Source organism: Purpureocillium lilacinum (genome assembly GCF_023168085.1).
Source record: "Purpureocillium lilacinum CBS 284.36 DNA, scaffold_4, whole genome shotgun sequence".
Lineage (NCBI taxonomy): Eukaryota > Fungi > Ascomycota > Sordariomycetes > Hypocreales > Ophiocordycipitaceae > Purpureocillium > Purpureocillium lilacinum.
In genome coordinates this window covers 4134074-4147658 of record NW_027072114.1, presented here as the reverse complement: position 1 = coordinate 4147658, position 13585 = coordinate 4134074, and the positions used below count along the sequence as shown (strand labels likewise).

At 55.2% G+C, this 13585-nt stretch overlaps 3 protein-coding genes across 3 annotated transcripts; 1 reads left to right on the top strand and 2 right to left on the bottom strand.

Annotated features, from left to right (window-relative positions):
* Positions 1 to 6978: 6978 nt before the first annotated feature.
* PLICBS_006419 (chitinase 1) lies at positions 6979 to 8473 on the top strand (the record flags this gene model as incomplete). The annotated part of the gene is made up of 4 exons (XM_018327506.1): positions 6979 to 7127; positions 7195 to 7293; positions 7353 to 7402; positions 7491 to 8473. The coding sequence occupies 4 exons, from the start codon at positions 6979 to 6981 to the stop codon at positions 8471 to 8473; spliced, it is 1281 nt and encodes a 426-aa protein (XP_018173934.1).
* A 249-nt stretch (positions 8474 to 8722) lies between these two features.
* On the bottom strand, positions 8723 to 9994 carry PLICBS_006418 (uncharacterized protein; the record flags this gene model as incomplete). Its single annotated transcript, XM_018327507.1, has 1 exon — positions 8723 to 9994. The coding sequence occupies one exon, from the start codon at positions 9992 to 9994 to the stop codon at positions 8723 to 8725; it is 1272 nt and encodes a 423-aa protein (XP_018173935.1).
* A 475-nt stretch (positions 9995 to 10469) lies between these two features.
* Positions 10470 to 11582, bottom strand: PLICBS_006417 (uncharacterized protein; the record flags this gene model as incomplete). The annotated part of the gene is made up of 1 exon (XM_018327508.1): positions 10470 to 11582. The coding sequence occupies one exon, from the start codon at positions 11580 to 11582 to the stop codon at positions 10470 to 10472; it is 1113 nt and encodes a 370-aa protein (XP_018173936.1).
* Positions 11583 to 13585: the final 2003 nt, after the last annotated feature.

The following is a 13585-nucleotide window of genomic DNA, read 5'->3' as shown; positions in this document are numbered from 1 at the left end:
GAGAGCGAACCGGAGAAAGGGTGCGACAAAGAAAACGGTTTGGCTAAGGAAACCAGCCAAAAGGTAGACAAACACAGGACCTTCGTAAATGGACAGCTTATAAGCTGCCGTCCAATACAAGGGAAGGAGCCTGCTGGACTTTGCATGTTCCTGAAGGAGTACAAGAAGAAGGAAATTTCCGGCAAGGAGGTTTGGGAACTTGCAGTTGCCGCCAGCGCTGGAGTTTCTGGGTGTGGTATTGCATGGTCAAAGCACGATGGCGTAGACGGGGGAGGCCTCGCACTCGACTACGTGAAAGACGTCAAAGGGTGCTCGGGGCTTTGTCGGCATTAAGGGCGGGCTACGGAGACGCGGCAGGGTGCCGACGGAGAGCTTTGGTGAAACCAAGGATGGGCTGGATAACTGTACATATGCAAGACGTGTCAATGTGATCAAATGGCAAATGACGGAGTACCTAGGAATGACTCTATGCGCGTGGGCTGCACCGGACCTTGGCGTGCTTTAGTCGTGCTCCCCCGCTGGTCGGGGAATTCGCACGTGTGAAAAGATTGGGTGCATTCCTCCTATTACACGCTCCCTTTGATTGCGAACGGTCCTGAGGCGCATCCCGTCACGCCAAACTCGTATCTATGCAAGTCCACGTTACAGCGACGAGCCGTCTATATACTGTCACTTTTCATAGCTGATTGCGGATGTGGAGCTTTGATACTAAGCATGTTTGTCCCAGTCCGCATTGCTATGCTCCCTCCATGCGCTGGGATGGTTGCGTGTTGTCTGCATCTGGACTCTGGAAGGGGCCTTGGCAATTGAGGGGCCTCGAAGCTCCTCTCGCGACTTGTAGTACGTGAGGAGGCGGGTTTCATGGTTGGCCGTTGCGGACAGAGGGGAGATGGAAAGCACCCAATTGCATGTGGCCGCCGTAGGTAAGTAAAGGTCGGTAGGCGTGGGCCAAGACTCGCGAATATTGAGACCAGGCCACCCCGCCTTGGACATGACGAGCCTCGCCCCAAGCACTACTCTTCGGCTCCTTCTAGCTGGCAACCTAGTGCATCTGTCTGAGCGGGTTCCGACTCGTCGACGGCCTCTATACCCTTCCTTCTTCCTCTTTCTGTTCAAGAAAGGGGGTTTTCAACACATCAACACAACGTTATGCCGGTGTCGAGGCCAACGACTATCGTTTCATGGTGCTCGTTTCACGCACAAAGTTGACACGTATTTTAAGACTCCGACGTAGATGTAGCATAAAAATGGCTAAGCGCCTTGCATAATTATGGGGCTAGGTCGATCCAAAACGTACGACACGGCAGGCGCTGTGCCGTGCTCCTTCTTCGGCTGCTGCTTACGCCACCTATAGTTATGATCTCTATAGAGCGCTTCGTAGCGCTTCGTGCTATAAGAACCGGGGAGCTACGAGACTGGCGGGGGGCGCACATACACGCCTCACATCCGGCGCTTGGACAATCATGTCCTATATGCAGCTAGGCAAGTTGAACTCGCCAGCACGGACGTTTTGCAATATAAGCTCCGTACCAGAATACATTGCAGCGCCTTTCTCATCCTCGCCCGACTGGAGCAAAGACGCACTTCGTGTTTCCAACGAGACACAGACTGCCCCTTAACGCCATCCGTACATGTAGATTCTACGCGGGCGAACATTATAAAAGCCCAAGAGATGCCGTGTCTAGGCACATAGGGGTACTCCTTTTATCCATAACCAAACACATTGAGCTAGTATTACTTTTCTTTGTGCTAGAACTGCAAAGGTATAGCACTCGATCCCGCTCTCTTTACATAGAGTCGCTAATATGTCTTCCTTAGATGCGCCCGCAACTTACTCTAGCCGCCCTTATCATCCCTATGGCCTCATGCCGAAAGCCACCAATTGAAGGGTCACGAGAGAGTATAAGAAAAATCGACTGTCGAGAGGGTGAGGAAGGGTTCTGTGGTCGCCGCTGGATGGTGGATTATAGGGACCTGATGGACGAAATCGCCGAGAAAACGAATGCCAACGCGACCTTTAAGAACGGAGACGTTTTAGGCTGCAGGCTCATGGCAGGTATGCGATGTACCGGGTATTGTGCGTACCTACAAAAGTTCAAGAAGAAGGAGATACCTGGCGTGGAGGTTAAAAAGCTCGCGTATCGTTTGGGATGGGACTGCGCCGGGTGTGGAACTGCATGGTCAAAGGCCGATGGGCCGAATGGGGGCGGCCTCACGTTCAACTTTTTCGAAGGCATTAACAAGAAGTGCTCGGGGCCTCCGGGGCGGAACTAACGTCACTGATCAAGCTGGGCTGGAGAGAGGTGGCAAGCTGCTGAGTACCGATGACGAATTTTGCTAAATAGAGAGGTAGCTATATACGCTGGTGCCCTGTTTTCCCGAAAGATCGCAAGCATGAAGAGCAGGGCCTATTATTCTACAGTCTACACGAATAGCATGCCTCTATATAATTTACCTGTGCTTGTGGGCGTTCCGATGCGTAGCAGCAGCAGGCACGGGCCGAGCTCTCCTCCATGTGGAGCCACTTTGCGGCGACGAGAGGTCCACGTAGTGCACCTTGGAAGTATGACATGCCGATACCCGGGGTAGCCCACCCCGCGTAACCATGGCACTCCGGGCAGCACTGAGGTCCGCGCGCGAGCACCACTTCACATGCAGGCGGCCCCGTTCTGTTATGCACTCCGTGTTTCCAACGACAAACAGGCTCACGCGGACCTCCTTCATGTACCCCGTCGTACTGCATACCAATGGTTTGTATTGAAGTTGTTTTACTCCACTGGTTGAAGTACCTGTTGCGCTGCAATGTATTCGACGATGCCAGGCTGACGCAACCCGTTTTAGACACGCAGTTCTCAGGAACAAAGGGCCGGTTGCGACTCAGAAGCCGTCCAGTGAGTACATGTATTGCTCCACGCTAGCCTTAGTCTCGACATCTTATACTCTAGTCACTGCGTTCGTTTTATTAGTGCCCTAAAAGGCCACGTTACTCTCTCTTGGGCCCTGGGATAGGGAACTACTTGAGGTATATTGCGATAGATTGCCAGTCGTCATATATATTGATAGCGTAGAGGTATTATTCCCTATAATGCGCCCGCACCGCGGTAATGCCGGTCTTCTGCACTCCAACCCGCTGCGCTCACCAAAGGGATTCCCGAATGTCATAATAGCGGGCTGTGTGAATACATTCTCACATCCGCGTGTCTCGGACCTATAGCTGATGTAGTGAGCAAGTGGTTAGCGGACAAGCCAGTCAGACGTTCGTCAACGTGGAGCATATCAGTTGCCCTACAGAACGGTGTCGGGTCCTGTTCCTGGGTTCTGTGCCTTCGCCGAGAAGCTGAAGAAGAGGCCCAGGATCCCTGGCGAGGAGGTCAAGAAACTAACGAGAAGACTCTGCGAAGACTGCTGACAGTGTACACGTCATCGATTTCAAGGACAATAGTCCTAGCCCAGCGCACCTCAAAGTCGACTATATGTGGCAGACACTCGTGGCTACCGGGGGTTTCGCAAGAAATCGTAGCCAGGGTTCTGTGAATGGGGCTTGTGATAGGCTGTCGCGGATGGGCCTGCAGTCTGGTATGTAGGGTGGAGTTCAATGATATCGCTCACAGTGGTGACAAGAAGTGAAACAGGGGGTTGGCGACGAAGCCGCGACGTCCCCCACGCACGATCAGTGACATGAATTAGGGTCATGGCGGCTAGTCCCCAGCATGCACGGTTTTGCCAGCGATCATCGTTCGATGCGAAATAGCTATATACATTCATTGCCACACACAAACTGCCTCCATGTACATTTCCTTCTCACACCTTGAGCACGTGGCAACATGGGCACGGCTCCGCGCCCGTGACCTGGCTACGGGTGCCGAGGTCCCATCCTCTCTCTCGTACTACATCATTCCGGAGGTCACTTTAATACATAACCAGGAATCGGTTGGGCTTTAAAGACAGCATAGAAGTCAGGTGGAGGCAGCCAAGAGAGGAGACTCGGATACAGCTCACATGCATGTGAACTCTGCAAGCTGGAACGGGGTCCTGCGAGCTCATGTTGAGGCCAGTGCTGTAGACTCCATGTCAGCTGCGAACGGCTCCTCAGCATGTGACAGCCCACGTTGTGTTACATGTAGGGGCAGATGTCATGGGCAGAGCAAAGCGCATGCCGTATGGGACTGGAGCGCCGCCGCCAGACTGAAGCGGCTCCACCAGCCACGAACTCCTGATTTCTCGTGAGAAACATGCGTCCCACGTTTCACCCGGGGCGGTGTCGTGGGCAGAACGTACGCCGTGCGCGAGCTCCACGTATACACTAGTAGGCCAAGGCACGTGCAAGCGGACTTCGTAAGCCGCGTTTCTACGGGAAATATTAAGACTCGCCTGCGGCGTCTGTGTGCTCGCTCAAGTTACTTTTACCAGACATGACGTATAAAAAGGGGGACGGGGCCGAGACGAAATCTACAGCTGCGCTTCTTTACGCTAATCGTTAAATGTTGTACTCAACATCCCATACGCCAGCATCCGATTTCGCTAGAACTTGAAACACAATCCCAATAAGAAAAAGAAGAAGAAGAAGAAGAAGAAGAAGAAGAAGAAGAAGAAGAAGAAGAAAAAGAAGAAAAAGAAGAAGAAGAAAAAGAAGTAAAAGAAGAAGAAGAAGAAGAAAAAGAAGAAGAAGAGGAAGAAGAAGAAGAAAAGCGACCGAAGTATGACGCGATAAGTTGAAAGCTACAATCCTGTGATAGCCTAACGTTACTTACTTACTTACCTCCCTCAGATGCGTCCTCAATTCGCTCTTTCTATCGCCGCGCTTCTGACTCCTATGGCGGTCTCAGCGGAGCAAAAAGCCGAATGTACGACAGACGGGCTCTGTAGCGTCTTTTTCAACGGACGCCACCTCCCGGAAACCTACAGAGAGTTGAAGGCAAAGTTGAGCAACAAACGAACATTCAAGAACGGAGATCATATTCATTGCGTGCGGATCTCGCTCGGGCCTACTGGGTACTGTGTCTTCCCAGAGGGGTTGAACAAGGAGACGATGAACGGCACCGAGGTGAAGCATCTGATGCACGTGCTCGTTAAGGAAGGCTGCGTTCAGTGTGGGCGTGTTTCTTCAACGGAAGATGGACCTAAGAAGCCAGGATGGCTTAAAGTCGACTACGTCGCCAACATCCATGGCTGCAGAGGTCTGTGTCAGTAGCAGAGCCCGGCCGGATGCCTGTTGCGAGTTGAGCGCGTGGAGACGTCGGTATCAATGCAATACTGGCCTCAATCCACCGACCTCGGGTGATTCCTGGAACCCTGTGTCCCGCCGCGGCTGCGTCGCGTTGCATCGCATCGTGTCTCCAGTCGACGGGGCAGCACCGGACGACGCAGACCGATACACCCAATGCCGCTATATACTTTGCACTATGCCCAGGCCGTGGATGCACGCGGCTGCTAGTGAGGATCAGACCTGCCCCAGTGTCGAGCGCCCTTGTCTATGTCGTCTGAAGGAGCGGCCCAGAGTTGAACGCAATGTGTCACGTAGTCTGGAGGTGCTGATGAAGGAGCAGGGTCGTCAATGCTACCCCGACGAGCTGCTGTGGGTGGTTAGTGGTCACATGCCGACGCGTTCCTTGCGGTCACCTGCGGTTCGTTGCCATCCAGCCATGGTCAGCTGCGATGGGATGGCCGCCTAGTTATCCGGTATGCGGCCAAGCAGGCGCGCGCAGAGGCGTCGGCGTCCAGTCTCGTAACGTTGTAACATGCGCAAGCAGCCTTCGAGGCAAGGTACTAGCTTAGCATGCTGCATGCATGCATGCACGTGCGTGACATCAGATCAAATGCATGAGTGCGGTTTGCTAGATCCAGGTCCAGTAGGGATACACGTAACTATGTTGCAAGGCGCCTGGAACCCCCCATGCGCCGCCCAAGGTGCAGCCCCGCCACCCCTTATTTCGTCCCTTAATCTATTGCCCAACTGCCGCATCCAGCCAAGGCCACGTTCGGTCCCCCGCGAAACGCAACGTGCGCCTTGCCTTTGTGGCTTCAAGAAACGTGGTCGTTTCATAGTGGGGGAAGCCGTGACCCCATTCAGGACATGGCACCGTTTTTTCTGTATCCCGGCATCGATCTTATCGTCTCATGTGTCGTGCGGTTGTCTCATTGCTAGGCTTTCGCGGGTAGGCGTCGCACTAATAGCCGGGCGAGCTGTCGATTCCCCCGCCGCCACTCGTGGACAGGCACCGCCTGCTGCTGCGGCTCAGCCCGCACTTGGCATGAGGCTCAGCGACAATACCTTGTACCGCAATGTGGGAAGCGAGACAAAGCTCGATTCAGGGCATTCCCGCGTCCAGGGCGCAGATTTCCTTCTTTCCGAAACAGTCACGAGCCGCGGCTGCGACCGTTCGTCTTTTGGGGGTCGCGTCCAGATATGTCCATGTCGTGGGTTGAGCGCGCCATCACAGCCCATGTAACTCAAGGCAAGCCCACGCCAGCCCTCCTGCCTTTCTAGGCATGACTGAGATTCGCCCAAGCTATACCGTGGGGACTCGGTGGCCGACAAGGCCATCCTTGCATCACCCGACCGACAGCTTTTGCGGTCTACTAGTTGCCCTCAACTGCCTCATACCCCCACCGGCGCCAGCAAATCTCAGTCCATGTCCAAGCAATGCCATCAATCGTTGCGCATGCGCCAGTGGGCTTTCCGATGAGTAGCGGTCCTTCAACCCCGACGCCAACGTGAAGGGAGCAACGTTTCGTTTTGACCCACCATTTGATGCGAAGGTCACAAAGGTCAATGACTCTCTTCGCTGTCGTCCCGTCAAGCTTCAAATCTATCAGGACCTTGGGGAGTATATGTAGGACATTGTCCTCGTGCAAGCAGACATCATGAATGGCATCGGCATCGGCATCGACATTGCTTTCAATCATTTTTTCTTAACATTTTCTTGAACATAACTTGACAGTTCTGGCCTTGCGTTGGGAGCCAAAAGGGTCTTCAATATGCTTCGTTCGTTGATGCAGTGCATTGCTGCACTCGGCTTGCTGCAGGTGGCATCTTTTGTCTCTGGCGCTGCAATCTCTGCTCCCGTTGAGGGCCTAGTCTCGAAACGTGCCAGCGGCTCAGCGAATGGGGTCTATTTCGTTAACTGGTAAGGGGAAATTCCAGCTGGACCTGCTAATCACCGGACGACTTGACTCACGAATTTTGCGTTGTAGGGGTATTTATGGCCGCAATTACCAACCTGCCGACTTGCCCGCTTCGGACATCACCCATGTTTTCTATGCATTCCTGAACCTCCGCGCCGATGGAACCGTGTAAGAAAGATAAAGAAACATCAACAGCATGCCATTAGACTCAGCTGACGCGCGCATAGCTACTCTGGCGACACCTACGCCGATCTTGAAAAGCACTACCCCAATGACTGTATGTGGCGCATCTGGTCTAGTCAAGTCCCAGACCCCATGCTTCTCATCGTCCAGTCTGTTCGTAGCATGCACTGACAAGGGAAAAGCTTGGAATGACGTTGGCAATAATGCATATGGATGCGTGAAGCAGATGTTCCTTCTCAAGAAGCAGAACCGGAACCTCAAGATCATGCTCTCCATCGGCGGGTGGACCTGGTCGACCAATTTCCCTGCTGCCGCCAGTTCTGCCGCGACCCGAAAGACCTTCGCCACGTCTGCAGTCACGTTCATGAAGGACTGGGGCTTCGACGGCATCGACGTTGACTGGGAGTACCCCGCCGACGATACGCAGGCTGCCAATTTCGTCCTGCTGCTCAAGGCCGTCCGTGATGAACTAGATGCCTACTCGGCCAAGTACGCCAACGGATATCACTTTCAGCTCTCGATTGCTGCGCCTGCTGGCCCGGATAACTATAAGAAGCTTCATCTCGCCGATATGGGCAAGGTCCTTGATTACGTTAACCTTATGGCCTACGACTTTGCCGGCAGCTGGAGCAACTATAGCGGCCACGACGCCAATCTCTATCAGAACCCGCAGAACCCAAACGCGACACCATTCGACGCTAACCTTGCCGTCACGGACTATATCAAGGGTGGCATTCCGGCGAATAAGATGGTCCTCGGCATGCCCATTTACGGCCGTTCCTTCCAAAAGACCACGGGCATTGGGAAGCCATACACGGGTGTCGGAAGTGGCTCCTGGGAAAACGGGCTATGGGACTATAAAGTTCTTCCCAAGGCAGGGGCTAAGCTCATGTATGACGACGTCGCCAAGGGCTACTATACCTACGACTCGTCGACCCAGGAGCTCATTTCCTACGACCCGCCGGACATGATCAAGACCAAGGTGACGTACCTCAAGGGCCTTGGCCTCGGCGGCAGCATGTTCTGGGAAGCGTCCTCGGATAAGAAGGGCGCAGACTCTCTCATCAAGGCCAGCAAGTCTTCACTGGGCCAAATTGACTCGACGCAAAACTGCCTGACCTATCCAAACTCACAGTACGACAACATCAAGAAGGGCCTCCAGTAGGCCAACCACCGGACCAGACGCGCCGGAAACGACGACGACGCTGGACCTGCATAGTGGTATCTCTTGTCGAGTTCAATCTACACATACATGAACCATATTGGCGATGAACAGTGTGTTATATGAGGTGGCATGAATGTTATTGTATTGCACATCTTCTCCCGCTGCACGTAGTTACAATGCAACGAAATGATCATGATGCCGTCGTTTGCAGCACGGTGCCTCTATGTTCTGTAAATTGTAGGAGAGCAGCTAGTCGTGCAGGTATCGCCACGCCGTGAGCAGGTGGATCTGTGCCACCTGAAGCAACTCATCCACATCCACGTATTCATCTGGTCCTCCCATGTTGTGTGGCGTGAGGCCGACGACGACCGAGGGAATGCCCTTCAGGCGAAATAGCCTCGCATCAGACGCCCCAACCCTCATATTGACAACCGCCTTGCTCGAAACAACCTGTCGAGCGGCCGCGACGGAGTGTCGCACGATTTCCTCCGTCTGCGGCGTCCACGTAGGGTCGTACTGACGCACGACGTGGACTGAAACACCGTCCAAGCCGCTCAGAGCTCCATGCACATGATCAATAACCTCTGCGGCCGTGATACCCATCGGTAGACGAATGTCGACCGCGGCTGTGGCTCTATCGGGGACCAGATTGGCTGACACGCCTCCCGAGATTTTGCCAACGTTGAGTGTAACTCGCCTCAGCGTCTTCTCCTCGCCGGATCCCCCCAGCGGCTCAGACACCGGCTTGGCCGCCGAAATAGCCTCGCCAATCTCCGCAGGTGTGGCAACGTCGACGTTATCGAGACGGCCTTTTACGGCAGAGATTGCGTCGAGAAGCCTCTCAATGGCATTCACTCCCCGGTGTACATGTGCACCATGCGCAGCGACCCCGATGGCGGTCAGCTCGATCCAGACGAGGCCCTTTTCGCCTGTCCGCAGAATGGCAGGAGAGCCGGCGTCGCCGCAGAGCATGGCGTCGCATGCACGCACCGGCATGACCTGGTCCAGCAGATAGCCGGTGCCGAGTGATCCCATGGTCTCCTCGTCGCCGGCCAACGCGATGACAACCTCGCCGCTCCACCTGTCTCTGTGCTCGGCCAAAACGCGAGCGGCAAGGATGGACGCTGCGATTCCGCCTTTCATGTCAGTGCTTCCACGGCCATAAATTCGCTTCCCATCCGCCGAAAGGGCACCACTGAAGGGTGAATGTGTCCACTGGCTCTCGTCGCCTGCGGGATAGGTGTCCATGTGGCCTGAAAAGGCGAGTCGCCGGCCCCGGCCAGAGGCTTGTCCGGATATCGTGGCAACAATGTTGATGATCCCCGGGGCAGTCTTGTACTCCAGCACTTGGCTGGACGGAATCGCCTCTCGTATGAGCGAGAGCGCCGAAGAGGCAACCTTGGACACGTCGCCGGGCGGGTTCGGCGACGGTTGCCGGACAAGCTCCTGCGTCATGGCAATGAGCCTGGATCGGTCCCGCTCGAGGAATGCCAATAAGTCATTCTCAACTGGACTCGCCATCTTCCATACCCAGGGCCGTTTGGACATTGGCCGGAGCAGATTGAAGACGACTGGAGTTTGCGGGAAGGAAGAGAGCATCTGGTGGAGCTCAACGTGAGAGGGGTAAAAATCGCTGATAGCGACATCCACCCATACACGATGCAGAGTTCAAGTTGCACACTATACGGTATACAGTATCGCGCACGAGAGGCCGGCCGAAATTGTTTGTCACCCGGCAAAACCAACTGCAGATAGTCCGAATGCTAAGTATTTGATATGGTATCTCGAGTCATACATTTCGTGGTGTAAATCATCCACACATCCGTGCTGGTAACTGGGACTCGCAACGGAACGCGACGTCTTTGTAACATCAATATTTCCCAACAGCACATCCCACTACCCGACGTGGCCGGTCTCCGACGCAAACAAGGTCTGCCGCGCACATACCAGCCCACATGCAAGCCTTCATGTTCTTGCAAGACCCTAGGAGACAACCTTAAAAGATTGGCATGGAAATGGTGTTTTCCCAGTCAATGTTGTCATCCTGGCACTCGATGCGATCCTTGCAGGTGCCGAAAACAACGTCCCACAGGCGCGTCTGCTTGCCGTAGTTCCCGCTGCTCTTCCAGCCCTTGCGATGATGCAAGTCGTGGTCTTCGATGATGAGCTCACAGTTGAACCAGCGCAGAAGCGGACTCAGAGTGTTGGGCGGCGACGTGTGGATGCGCAGCCCGCTATGGCCAGCAACCTCGGCAAAGACGACGTACTGATGGCAGATCCACCACTCGTAGAAGCCCATGGGCATGCCCATGGCCTTCATGGAGAAGTACGTGAGCAGCGGAATGCCGAGGATGTCGAAGAACTCCTGCTCCGTGTCGGCGTACAAGGTCAACAGCGGGTTCGGGTGCTTGGTGAGGTGGTGCGTGCGGTGGTATTGCCAGAGGCTGCCGATCTCGTGCATCAGACGGTGGTACCAGTAGAACCAGAAGTCGAGGATGATGCCATACAGGCCAGCCTCCAGTGGCAGCCAGAGCCAGTTCATGTCTGCGGGGGCTTGGCTATAGCGATAGCTGAGAAAGACGGTCGCGATGGGCCGGAAGGTCGAGGTAGAGATGAGCGAATACACGACCTTTTTCACACCGACGTCAGGAACGCCATCGCGCTCGTGCGCATCGCCGTCTAGGAAGCCGGTTTCATGGCCGGTCCGGCGGAGGATGTGCAGCTCGTGGATGGCGATGAGCTTGAACGCGGTGCTGTAAAAGAAGAAGGCTTGCAGGGCCGTAAAGTTCCGTCCCGTCCAGGTGACGTACAGATGCTGCAGGAGAATCGGAACAAAGGCGTGGAGGAGCACCCAACGGTGCAGAGAACGCTCGTGCATGTGCGGCACCTTGTCCGTCTTTTGGTGGACCGGAATGTGCTTGTCGAGATGCGTGGGATGGATCCCCAAGAGTTCATAGAACCAGTGGTAGATGGTCCACTCTGAGCGGCTTTGACGACGCCATGTCGACTTGATCGAGTCCTTCGGGTTGGCCTGCGAGGGCGGCTTGAGGGTCTCTACCCGGACCGCCGGTTGGCCTTCGACGGCCGTAGTCGTGCGGGCTGTGGACATGGCAGCGGCGGGAGTCGAAGTGTGGTGGTTCGGCTACGATGACTGGGGCGCAACTAACTTCATATCCCCATGGGGCAGGGCGAGGCCGGGGGCGGAGGACTTGGGCTTTATATCCATCCGCCCCGCGACATGTCGACTAGTAGTAGCCCGCACATGCTGAGAGCAAAACAATAAGCAGCCCGCAGCTTGGGTAGCGTTGACTAAATTCCCTTCTTCATGTGATCGGTCAGTGCATGTGGGAGGTGTTGTTGCCACGCCCAGGAGGGGCAAAACGGGAGCCCCTTTGGGACCGCCAGATCCATGCCGTACGGCTCCCGTGAGTTCGCCCTGAAGGCCGTTTTTGCCAACAGAAACAACAGTCGGGGCGGGCCCCACGTGGGCGTTACCCGATTTGGCAATTCTTGCGATGAGCGACCAGACGCTTCAGGCCTTCAAATGACCTCATAGGCCTTCTTGTCAGGGCGAAGTGGTGCTGTGTCGACTGCGCTGTCTAATGAAATGGCCTGACGCTCATCGAACGATGGTGTCTTGTGCTTCAGCCTGGAGTCGCCGCGAGGCCCCGCCCGAGACTCGCCGCTCGCGTCGTGATTCTCGCCAGGGCCTCGCCCAACAGTGACCGCCTTTCCCCCACGGTGTCCCGGCGCAACCCGCGAGCCTCAGAGTGTTGCATGGCACTATCCTCGGGCTGCAGACATGACGCTTTGAGAACATACTGATGCAGGAACGCGTCACGGCAACACGCGGCAGGACTGCGCTGCCGTCTTGTGAAGTCATCCATCAAGTCAAGATGAGGCCGCGCCTCACCTGGTATCTTGCCACAGCACCATATCCGTCCAAGACACGTGAAATCTTGAGGCTCGCTCCTTTCGAAGCAGTGACGCATCAGCGATTAATCAAGCGGACAACCGTGCTCTTTCAGTGCACTTTCGTGGGTGGAAAGTGGAAACAGCCGGGAGGGGTCTTGCGGAGCGAGCACAGGCATCAAATGTACTCAACTGGCTCCCAATCCGGCACACGAGCTGGTTGGAGTGACTTGAGGATCCGCCCCAGGGTCAGGGCTGCGTCCGTTAGATCCGCGTTTAGGAAATCGTATGGGGGTATGGGTAGTGGGAGCTGTTCAACCGGTGCCTGACCAGACGGCAGGCATGGGCGCGGGTCGCGTCTGCACGGACCGGAGTCGGGCGTGCAAGTCTCCCCGAAGCGGCGCTCCAACTGCCGGCCCACTCCCGCCCCGACCAACGACCACCGTCGCCACTGGACTTCCATCGTTCCATCCTGATGCTTGCCCCGATACTGTACTTGCTTCCCAACAATTTTGCATCAGGCCAAACGACGCGGCGACCACGCGTGGTAGTGTCACGTACACGTGCAAAGTTGTACGGAAGAAGCCCGACTTCGACAAACTGCGCACACTCCGGTCTGGACTCGAATCTGGAATCGAGATGAAAACTGCTCCTATGAGGGTTTCTGCATGTATACATGTACGCTCTGCTGTAAGCACAACAGGTTGTTTAAGACGCGAGAATTGATGCGTATTCGAGTAGTTGTACATGATGAAGCCCTGTCGAGGAGCGTTCTTGAAATTGTCGATGATCTGGAACTTGCTTCAGTACGTTATGGCTGCGTTGTATTGCGAGCTTTGGCCGTCATGGCTGCACCACGAGATCCTTTGCTCCAACGTCGGGTACCAACTTTCATTTTCAGGAGCCCCATCAAGCACCCATGAAAGGCTCGCAAGCATTACTACGAACAAGCTGTTGTGTATTGCTGCAGTGGCGTCATGAACACCACTGCCATGTGTACGTACCGCCGCTCGTCTTCGCCGCGTCACTGCGTTCCCCGACGACAAATCCTCGCACCAACCAGGTGACGAGCCTCGTTTTAGGGCTCTTTCGTGACTCATCCTTCCACTCAAGCAATACAATGGACCGTTAGAGCGCGGTTTGTGTCCGTTGGCAGGCTAGACTGTGCGCAACGTGCCACTCGCTGCGTACACAGGCGGG